The sequence below is a fragment of the Eschrichtius robustus genome, chromosome 2 (assembly GCF_028021215.1).
Source record: "Eschrichtius robustus isolate mEscRob2 chromosome 2, mEscRob2.pri, whole genome shotgun sequence".
Lineage (NCBI taxonomy): Eukaryota > Metazoa > Chordata > Mammalia > Artiodactyla > Eschrichtiidae > Eschrichtius > Eschrichtius robustus.
The window spans coordinates 45,238,131-45,249,873 of NC_090825.1; the positions used below are offsets into that span (position 1 = coordinate 45,238,131).

The 11,743-nt window shown below is 41.9% G+C and overlaps 1 protein-coding gene across 1 annotated transcript; it reads right to left on the reverse strand.

Annotated features, from left to right (window-relative positions):
- Positions 1–351: 351 nt before the first annotated feature.
- On the reverse strand, positions 352–6,369 carry PLK2 (polo like kinase 2). Its single transcript, XM_068535364.1, has 14 exons — positions 5,984–6,369; positions 5,282–5,389; positions 5,025–5,141; positions 4,694–4,823; positions 4,380–4,467; positions 3,809–3,904; positions 3,501–3,699; positions 3,252–3,399; positions 2,796–2,893; positions 2,366–2,495; positions 1,893–2,133; positions 1,642–1,771; positions 1,272–1,382; positions 352–1,136 (listed from the first exon to the last, which is right to left on the reverse strand). The coding sequence occupies exons 1-14, from the start codon at positions 6,251–6,253 to the stop codon at positions 945–947; spliced, it is 2,058 nt and encodes a 685-aa protein (XP_068391465.1). The 5' UTR covers positions 6,254–6,369; the 3' UTR covers positions 352–944.
- Positions 6,370–11,743: the final 5,374 nt, after the last annotated feature.

Here is an 11,743-nt window from a genome sequence, read left to right on the forward strand (position 1 = left end):
TCTGTTTACACAGGATTACTCTAGTTTTTAGCACCAAGCTTAACGAGTTTTGGGGGAATACTCCAGAGAGAAATTGGTTTTGGATTCAGTAGGAGGCCTATATTCTGGCTGTGAAAAGAGTGGTATTTTTGTTATACTCTTCTCTTCTCAAGCTAGATCTACCAGAGAGCATATGACTTCACTTCAGGTATTAAAGACTGACGTCCTAGAAATTATTATTAGCAAGGTTAAAACTCTTAACTTTCTAGCCTGCTTCTACACTCAGTGTCCTGCCAAAGAGTGCCAAGAATCCATGATCGAAGAATGCTGTGATGCAGTGCTGGTGCCATACCAAAGACAGGAGATCACTGCTTCTGCTTTTTCATACTCTTTATTGCCAACAGTCAGTTTAAAATGGTCAACATAAAAAAAAAACTGATAATAAATACTGCTCTTTGGGCTGTAATAAATAAAAAGTTTATTAACAAGGAATGCACTTTTCCAGCCACAAGTGTCTTCAAAAAAAAAAAAAAATTTATATATGGCCATAGTTCACAGTTAAGCAGCCAAAAGCTGCTCCAATTACAGCCTTTAAACAACATGGGAGCATCCTCCCTTCTCCCTCCCCTTCAGGAAGTATATTCACAGTTCCAAGTCCTCTGTCTGAAGTGCTCTCCACAGAGAGAAGTTAAGTCAATGCACCTTTCTGCGAAATTGTCTGAAAAACCTTTTGAAACAGGTACGTCAAGGAAAACTGCATTCGGGTTCGCGCTCAGCTTGTCCAAGGTCCAGAACTGTGTGCCTCGGCCTGGTCTGGTCCCACCAGGTCCAGCAGGGCACGGGGGAGTTGTTTTCGTACCACCACCTGTCCACCTTCTTCAACGTGCTGTAGATCATTCTACTGGCTTCCCTGTAGATCTCACAGTGGAAAAGAGGAGCCCCATAGGATCCATTCAAAAAGTCTCTTAGTTGCATCTCTGTAGGAGCATGTTCAGAGCATATTCCATTCGATTTTTTAATTCTAATGAACAGCCAGACATCAGCAGAGTTGTCAGTCTAAACGTGGTAGATATCCTGTCCTCATTGATGTAGGTGAGAAGGTATTCTTCATTTTGGCTACAGATGATTATTTTCGTATGATCATGGTAGAAATTCACCTTTAAGAAGTAGACATAGATATTAGGTCTCTCTAAGTATTCGAGATGTGAAGAGTTTTGTCAGTGATTAAATTGGCTAGGTAAAAAGCATTTTTTTAGGACCTAAACATGTGCTTTCCTCAAGGGTTCATTTACCTGAAAGGTGCCATCATTGAAGAGCATCATTAAGGCCTTATCAGATTTTAGCCACTGAAGGAGGTAGAGCCGAGGTCTTCGAACATCAGTAACACTAGGCAGATCTCCACCCTGGGAGAGATTGGGAGACTTAGTGCCTACAAAAACTTTGCAGTGTGTGCACTCAGTTCTTCTAAGCAAATGCTTATCAAACTTAAGCAAGTGCCAGAATGGCCTGGATATTCCTGGTCCCACCACCCAGAGATTCTGATGCAGTAGATTGAGGGTGGGACATGAAAGGCTGCATGCCTTAAAGCGTTGAGGCTACACAGATGCTACTGCCCTGTGGACCGCACTGCAAACATCACTGCTCGAAAGCCACAGCACTTACGTCCATGAGGTTTTCCTCCATGTAATGAGAGAAGTATTTCAGCACCGTCACTTGACTAATGAATTGTTCAGGGGCATCTGTTGCTGGGAAAACAGAGCACTGGCCAAGCTCTGCATAATAGTGAACTGTCCTAAAGAACAGGAACAATACGGAGAAAAGAAGGAAAAATGGAAGCTGTTAGTCACTATTTTCAGATTTCCTTAGGGCAAAACTAAAGAACTGACAGGGCTTCCTTAACTGAACACGCTTACTTTTTATCTGGAAGCAGGCTCATGTGAGCACCGTTGTTGAAGAGGACGCCTACAGTGTGGTCTGAGAGCTGGTACCCAAAGCCATATTTATTAGAGTAGTCGACCCATTTGGTGACCCACTGAAAGGAAGTGCTCAGCTGCTCTTTGGGGATGCAGTCAGCTTCTGGCATGTTTTCTAGACATCCTCGAAGGACTCTTGCCACTGTGTCTGCGACACTTCCCATGGTACTGTCCTCGAGGCCTGAAAAGTCAGAGAAATTTAGAAAATAATTAACAACAAAACCTCAGGCCATGGTAGGTGCTAAGTCTCCCTTCGCTAAATCTAAGGATGGAGGACTCAAAACTGTTCCAATCCTCTAATTTTGCTTCTCCTATGTTAAATCAGGCCAAAAACCAAACTGGCTTCAGTTACTTAGTATTGAGCACTGGCATTCAGAGCATCATTATTTAAAATGCAATTGACAACAACTTACATTCACTGCTACTGCTGCAGCTGCCAAGAGTTCCTCTGACTATCATCCGAATAGCATCTCCAATCTGCTGCTTGTTTTCCACTGCGGGTGTTCCAGATCTGGCAACTGTAGTGGTAGGTGGCTGGAGTTCCTAGAAGAGAGAAGAGCCAGGCAATCGTCAAGCATTTAAAATTCATTTGGGGTTGAGAATTCTAGTTTAAGATGAGATTGTGGCAATTAGTAGGAAAGCTTAACAAAAAGCAATGGACACAAGCCAGGTAAAAGATATTTCGGTAACTCAATTGCATGCATTGTTAAACTAAGAGATAAAATCTTCCCTTTTAAAGGGTTGGAAAGAAAACTTTAAGTAAGTATGTGATCCAAGTGATAATTAACAAAGAATGGAAATGATATAAAGTGTTTATAACTATTTTACTCTTCTTTAGCATACCTCATCTGTCCTATGTTTGCTGGGTTGCTGAGTTATCGAAGTCTTTTTCAAATCATGCCTAAGCTTGTAAATTTCTTCATCTTCTTTAGCCACTTTGTCTGTAAATCAAGGAAAAGAATTATGAGCATTATTCTATCCAAACAAGGTAGAAACAGAGCTAGCCATATTACCTCCTTTTGCATTAATAACCAACTTAAGAGCATCCAAGGCAAAATCATCAGCTTTTACTTTTATCTTTGCCATCAGCTGCAATTACGCAAGAAGCACACTTTAATGCATATGAAACAAAAAGCTATCAACCACAATTTGCAGTGTGGATTTATTATGCTACAAAAAGTCAAATAGTGTACAAACATACAGGCCAAATTATGTTAATATAAAAGCCTCTTTTAACTAACTTATCAACTTTATATATAATATTGGACACAGAAGAACAAAAGAAGTCTTATAACTTACTATGTGTGTCAATATATCTTGCTTTATCTTTTTTGCCACCAAAAAGAGCAGCAGCTGCTTTCTTAAAGAAATTCTTAGCTGGGCTTGACAAGTGGAAATCTGGAACTGTATGACAACAGCTAGAAGAGAGTCTGTCTGGAGTGAAGCCCTATTAAGTAAAAGACAAGATCTTCAGTGACCTGCTGGGAAATTAGGATCAAGAGCATGTAATAAAAAGACGCAAAAAAAAAAAAAAAAAAATGCACCAACCTGCAAAAAAAAATCATGTCGAATGATGTCATCCAAACTGGGACGATCTTCTGGATTTTTGGACAACATGCTGGCTATTAAGTGCTTAGCAGGAGCCAGCAATGAAGAGGGCATTGTATACCTTGCTTCTCTTATGCACCTGTAAGTTTCTTTCAGGTTTGTAGTTTCAAATGGGGGTCTTCCTAGTAACATTGTATACCTGTATGCAAGGAAGCACTTCTTTAGGAAGGGTCAAAAAGCAACTCTTTTCGAGTATTAAAAATCTACATCCAAATTTGCTTTTTGATTATTTTGGAGCATTTACTTACATTACACAGCCTAAGGCCCAAATGTCTGATTCACAGCCGTGTCCTTGTTTGTTGAGGACTTCAGGAGAAAGATAATTTGGGGTACCACATATAGTTCTAGAAAAACAAAATATGAAGATCTCATTAGGAACTATTCTACTGTTTAAACTTAGTTCTCTGGATAAAACCTTGAAAGCACTATGTTGAATTTCTATTTGGAAACATTTGACTTTTGATTTCTGGCATGTGAACAACTGACATTTGACCAAGTGACTTGGTAATTTTTTTTTAATGTGTGTACAATTTTTTTCAGCCACATGACAAAGTGTTTTAAGCCAACTGAGACCAGGTACAGCAGGACATAATTATATATTTCAGGCAAATGTAAGACAGATTTGTTTCATTATCAACTTATAGGCATGAGGTACTCTGCCTGGTCCATAGTGGCACTGGATAAGTGTTTCCTTCAATTAACACTGTAGCGGTTTGTAGATTTTAGTATCAACTGGCCTTTGAAACATTAACTGGAAAATAAAAAGGGCATATTTGATCTCCACAGAACCCTAGCAGGATGTATCCTTCTGACTCTTACCTCCTTCTGTGTTCCAAGGGTTCCAGCCTGGCTGCCAAACCAAAGTCCCCAACTTTTAGTTCCATGGCTTCATTAATAAAAAAGTTTCCTAGATGATTAAAAAAAAGATCTGAATTCCCTTGAAAAGCTGTTCTAACCAAGTACACACACATCCACTCAAGAGGCAGGCAGCCAGTTGCTTAAAGTGAAAGCCATCATTCATAAGCAAGATAGCACTGGTTAGATCCCAACTAAGAACATTAATATGTAAAAAAAGGGAGAGAGAGAGCACACCTCTCCGACACAAAAGTCAGCATTTGGAGTGAAAGGCTTACCTAGTTTGAGATCTCTGTGCAAGATTTCTTGCTCATGAAGGTACTTCAGTCCAGACACAATCTGCCTGAGGTAGTATCGGACTTCTGGCTCTGTCAACACCTTCCTTGCTTTCAAGATATGAGCCATGGACTGGGAAGAGGAGAAAGGAAAAAAGAGAATCTGTCAAACAAAGTTACCAAAATCAGTGGCTTCCTTGTGCAGGATGAGTGATGAAAGTTAATGCTGCAGTGTAATGATTACCTCCACAACGAAATTCCCAGATAAAGTGCAGTGTGAATGCCGTGTCAGTTTGCGGGAAGTAAATGCATTCAAATAGGAGCGAACACTTACCCTTCTACTGCAATATTCCAAAAGAATGTAAATGTTTTCTTTGTCCTCAAAGTAGTGGTAAAACTGCACTACATGCTTGTGATGGAGAATTCTGTGAAGCTCTATTTCTTTGTCAATCTAAAAGAAAAAGCAAGATCAGTCTTATTAGCCTCCCTCACCTCTGAAAAGCCAGTCTTACACATGCAGAAGACATCTTCCTAACAGGGAAGGGCCATCTTGCACACAAAGAAAATACTTTACTCAACAGTCATACACACCTTTTCCCTTTGATGAGGTTTGGCTACTCTGCTGTGAGGAATAATTTTTGCAGCGTAGACTTTGTTGTTTGTCAAATCTGTCATCTCGTAACATTTTGCAAAGCCACCCTGAAAGGAAACAAAGCCGAGACGGAATTGAGTATGGCAGGGACATGGACGGCAATTTTTTTTTTTTTTATGTAAGTAAATGAGAAAGAAAAGCAAAAATATGGGAGAGGAAGGGCGGACAGAGGGATGCGGTCTACTTTTTTAAAGCTCTTTCACGAAGGGAAAAGCATTCCTGAAAACAGTAAGTTAAAACTGTGCCCCCTCTCCCTTTACAGAGAGGAGCTTTCCGGAGGAGGGGGCTTGGGGTTGGGGAGATGAGAAATAGGGTCTGAAAAGACTTGTCAAGAAAATCCTCTGGGGGGCAGCTCGAGAGAGCTAGGTCCGGTATAGAAAGCCCTCGCTTCTGGCCTCAAGATCAATGTCTTTGGGCGGCGGGACGCAGACTGAGCCGCGGCTAAGGATGTGAAGTCGATCCCGGCGCTGCCAGCGCACAAAAGCCAGAGGAGGGCAGTTGAGCAGCCCACGTCGCGCCGGGATCGGACTCCCGAGACGCCGAGAAGCGGTGGGCGCGGGGACTCGGCGGCCGGCCCGGCCCGGGAGATGCCCGGGCAGACCTCCCTCCCGCCTGGCAGCAGGGCGCCCGTCGCTCGTCACCTTTCCCAGCACTTTGCCTCGGCAGTAGCGCTTCCCCGTCGTGGGGTCGACGATAATCCTCGAGATCTCGGCCCCCGAGTGCGAGTGGTGGTGATGGTGGTGCGGGGCGGCCGGCTGCACCTGCACCTGGGGCTGCGGCGCCTGCGGCTCCTCGGGGGGCGGCTGCGGCCGCTTCTTCTTCGACTCCCCGCCGCAAGCCTTGCCCAGCGCCTGCTCGCACATCTTGGTGCCGGCGGCCGGCTGGTAGGTGATAGTCCGCAAGAGCTCCATGGTCCCCTCGCCTCCCTGCACTGCCCGCTGCCACCTCCGAAGCACGGACACGCGACCGAGCCGGCCTCTACCCTTGAGCCCCCGCCACAGCCGCCGACCTCCCACGCCCGACGCCTTCGTTCACTTGTGCGAGTGCAAACGCCCGGAGAAGTCTTATATATGGGCGGAGAAGGGGGCGGAGAATCGAAACGGGATGAGACGTCACGGGTGACGCCCCGCCCACCGGCCTCCAGAGCGCCCGGGACCGAGCGGGAGGTTGCGATGGGCCGCTGGCTTCCAGCTTGCGAGCCGCGTGCCGGCCGCGGGGAGGGCTCACCCCGACGGGGAGGCGGACACAGGCGTCCGGCCGTTCCCGTGACCGCCATCCCATTCTTAGAATGTTCCGAGCTTCTGGGTTTGAAGTAGAAACCCGAGGGCCGACGCCTGGCTCCGCCCCCACCCGCCCCGCGGCCGGCGGTGCAGTGATCAGAGCCCCGCCGGGTGCTGCGGTCCTCGCAGGTTCCCTCCCCTGCACAGCCCTTCTTCACCGCCCTACAACCTGACGCCTCAGGTGTCAAGGTGTGAGTGTGGCCGCAGCCACTGCACAGGCACGTGAGGCTTCCCGGTGGCCACCTGGAGACCTTCTGGGCTGCCGCCGCCCCTGCAGTTTTACCCCGTTAGCTCCTGTCTAGAGGGGCCCTGCGGGGAGGCCGTGCCCCTGAAAGACAAGGGTCCGCGGAACAGGGTGTTCCGAGCTCCCCGCCGCTTCTGAATGAAGCGGACTTCGGCTGGGGCCGGCCGGCTGACCAGGGCCAAGTCCCACTTAGGCCCGTGTGGCCTCTGCCCATCACCTTAGAGCAAGCCTTTGTCGGAGGTCAGGCCCTTAACCTTGGAGAGGGAGGCCAGCGCCTTGGGAAGGCTTCGCGTTCAGGATGTCCGAAGACTGGGAGCAAAGGCGCCATCTCGTGGAATGTTCCAGAAGCGCAGTTAGTCCGAGTGGGCAGCGGTTAATGACTATGTGGGCTTTCTTTGACAGTAAGTGGTTTAAAAGTGCACCTGGTGCTAACTATGGTTTTACCATCGAAATCATCTATCACTTCTTATTCCGAAGGGGTTATGCGGAATGCGTCGTTTAAATGGCTCATTAAGCCACGTGGCTGCTCTGGTGCTGGGAGAGTCAATCCTAGGCCTTCCAAGTGGAGGGGATTGGTAGCATGAGGGAGGAGCATAGCCAAGTGAGCTAAAACATGGCTTAGTTTCCTATTTCCAGATTTTACGATTCAGACTTGCTAACCTGGGACCACCATTGTTTCTTGTTCTAATGACAGTAGTGCATTTATGTGCAGGGTACCGTGCTTAGTATTTTGAAAAGCCTTATTTAATTCTACATCCATTCTAAGTAGGAAATATTGTTATTCCCATTTTACAGATGAGGAATCTGGGGTTTAACGAATTTAAGTTAACTATTCTCTCTATATATATTTAGTAGAACATCCAAGTTATGTTAATTAGCAATAGACAGATTTTTAAATCCAAGTTAAGATGTGTTAAACAGTTTTTTGATACTAATTTCCAGTGCTATATAGAATACCAGATTAATAACCCCCCTGGAAGGTACCTAGGAAAGGGTTGGCTCCAGTCCAGATACCATCAGGGTATGCATGGTATCAGTTAATTAAATGTGCACAGTTTCGAAGATTCTATCTCAAGTATTTCCCACATAATGTAGAAAGGAGTTTCATTGGCATTACAGAGTAGAAAGGGAAAGTCTTCTGTGACTCTTCCTTTTGGATTCTGTAAGCAGTTCAGGGCAAGCCAAGGCATGTTTCTCATAAAGTGAAAGTAGAATTTACCCCATGAGTATCAGGGCTGGAATAAGGGGCGGGCCTGGTGGTGGATATGAAGAATTACGCAATCCTCCTCTTTAAAGGTAAACCTAGGGGTGACCTTTGCTCCCCAGATTTATGCAAACTTACTTACTAGCCTGTAGTAGGCTTGCTGGTTTAGAAAATACTACCTAAATTTCCAGAGCTAATTTTATACCTTGTCTTTATTTTCTCGGTTGATAATGAACTTTTTAATCTATATCTGTTTATGACTTTCTATGATAAAAGGACTATGAAGAATAGTCATGATATTTTTCATTATTATTTCCATTCTTTGATTATCATATACTGTAGTATATCTCTTTACCAAATGTACTTAAGCATTTGATGGACTGTGGAACATGCCATGTGAAATTCAGGTCTATCCTCCAAAACATTTGAGCATTTAATAAAATATTAACATATATATGTGTTATGGGGCCTTCTGTCCAACTATGAAAATCTGATTTTTTGGTTTGTGGTGCCATCATGTGGACAGAACTAAAATTGTTGTTAGTAGAACAAAAAAGAAAATAAATGTACTTTCCAATAGAGATAAATCTTTAATTACAAAATATTTCTCTGTAGTTCTGTAGATTTAATGTAATTACAAGTGGAATCCCCATATGACTTTTAGTGAAACTTGACAAGCTGATTGCAAACTTTGAAAGTGTAAGTGATCAAAAATAGCAAACTAACTTAAAGAAGAATTAGAAGGGGGAAGGTCTTTCTTTACCAGTTATCACAACTTATAATTAAGCTAGAGCAATTAAGAAAATTTGGTCCTCTCACAGGGATAGACTGACCAATGGAATAAAGAGCCTAGAAATAGATCCACTTATATATGGAACTTTGGTATATGGCAGAGGAAACATGATGGATCATTGAGGAAAGGAAACTATTCAGTAAATGGAAGTAGAAAATTGATTTTTCCGTATTAAAAAAAAAAATGAAATCCGTATCTTACACTGTATTAGTTTTCTAGGGCTACCCTAACAGAATACCACAGACTGGGTGGCTTAAACAACAGAAATTTACTTTCTCACAGTTCTGGAGGCTACAAGTCCAGGATCAAGGTATGGACAGGCTTGGTTCCTCCTGAGGACTCTCTCTTTGACTTGCAGATGGCTGCCTTCTCATCGTGTCCTCACGTGATCATTCCTCTGTGAGAAAGCATCCCTGGTGTCCCCTTGTATGTCCAAATTTCCTGTTATAAGGACAGCAGTTAGATTGGATTAGGGCCCACCCAAATGACCTCATTTAACCTTAATCACCTTTTTAAGGCCCTATCTCTAAATACAGTCATATTCTGAGGTACTGGGGACTAGAGTTTCCTTATGAATTTTGAAGGGAAACAATTTTTAGCCCATAACACACACCATGTACAAAAAATCTACTTCAGATGGAGTAAGGACTTAAAGAGTAAGAACAAAACAAAACATCAGTAGGAAATATAAGTAACCAACTTTCAGAGCATAGGGTAGGGAAAGATTTTTTTTATTGGGATCTAGTTGACGTATAATACTGCATTAGTTTTAGGTGTACAGCATTATGATTTGATATATGTATGTGTATATATATGTGTGTGTGTGTGTGTATATATATATATAGTGAAATGGCTAACGCAGTTTACATCACCACATACAGTTACAATATTTTTTCCTTGTGTGATAATAAATTTTAAGATCTACTCTCTCAACAACATTCAAATATACAATACAGTATCATTAGCTAGAGTCACCATGCTTTACATTACATCCCAGGGACTTACTTATCTTATAATAGGAAGTCTGTACCTTTTGACCCCCTTTACCCATTTTGCCTACCTTCCCTGACTTCTATTAACCACGGATCTGTTCTCTGTATCTATGAGTTCAATTTTTTTTAGATTTCACATAAAAATGAGAACATACATTGTCTTTCTCTCTTATTTCACTTAACATAAATACCTCAGGGTCCATCCATGTTATTGCAAATGGCAGGACTTCCTTCTGTTTTATGACTAAATCATATTCCATTATGTGTGTGTGTGTATCAAATGTTTTTTTTATCCATTCATCTGTTGATGGACACTTTGTTTCCATACTTTGGCTGTCATTAACAATGCTGCAGTGAATATGGGAATAGCGATATCTCTTCAAGATTATGATTTCCTTTCCTTTGATTATATACCCAGAAGTGGGATTGCTGGATCATATGGTAATTCTATTTTTAATTTTTTGAGGAATCTCCATTCTGTTTTCCATAGTGGTTGCACTAATTTATATTCCCACCAACAGTGCATAAGGGTTCTCTTTTCTCCACATCCTCACCAACACTTGTTATTTCTTGTCTCTTTAATAATAGCCATTCTAAAGAGGTGTGAGATCATATCTCATTGTAGTTTGGATTTGCCTTTCCTTGATGATTACTGATGTTGAGCATCTTTTCATTTACCTGTTGGCCAGTTGTATGTCTTCTTTGGAAAATATTCAAGTGTTCTGCCCATTTTTTTTTTTTTTAATTGAAGCATAGTTGATTTACAATGTTGTGTTAGTTCCTGGTGTACAGCAAAGTGATTCAGTTATATATATATATATATATATAATATATTCTTTTTCATATTATTTTCCATTATGGTTTATTAGGGGATATTGAATATATATAATTCCCTGTGCTATATGGTGGAACCTTGTTGTTTACCTATTTTATATGTCAATAGTAGTTTGTATCTGCTAATCCCAAACTCGTAATTTATTCCTCCCCCCCTTTCCCCTTTGGTAACCATAAATTTGTTTCCTATGTCTGTGAGTGTGTTTCTGTTTTGTACATAAGTTCATTTGCATCATATTTTAGATTCCACATATAAGTGATGTCATATGATATTTGTCTTTGTCTGACTTACTTCACTTAGTATGAAAATCTCTAGGTCCATCCATGTTACTGCAAATGGCATTATTTCATTCTTTTGTATGGCTGAGTAGGATTCCATCGTATATACATACCACATCTTCTTTATCCATCATCTGTTGATGGACATTTTGGTTGCTTCCATGTCTTGGCTATTGTAAATAGTGCCTCTGTGAACACTGGGGTGCATGTATCTTTTCAAATTAGAGTTTTCTCTGGATATATGCCCGGGAATGGGATTGCTGGATCATATGTCTTCTACCCATTTTTAATTGGATTGCTTATCTCTTTACAATTGAGTTGTATGAGTTATTTATTTATTTTGCATATTAACCCCTTATTAGATATATGATTTGAAAACATTTTCTGTCATTATATAGGTTGCCTTTTCATTTTGTTGATGATTTCCTTTGTTGTGCAGAAGCTTTCTTTGTTTGATGTAGTTCCACTTGTTTATTTTTGCTTTTATTCCCTTTAATTTTGTCATCAAATCCAAAATATCATAGCCAAGACTAATGTCAAGGAGCTTATCCCCATGTTTTCTTCTGGGAGTTTTATGGTTTCAGATCTTTAATCTATTTTGTATTGATTTTTGTGTATGGCATAAAGATAATGGTCCAGTTTCATTCTTTTGCATGCGGCTGTCCAGTTTTCCCAGCACCATTTATTGAAGAGACTATCCTTTATATATGTCCAAAACTATATTATGGGGAAAGGATAGCCTGTTCAATAAAGGCAAAGATTTTCAACATGCAAA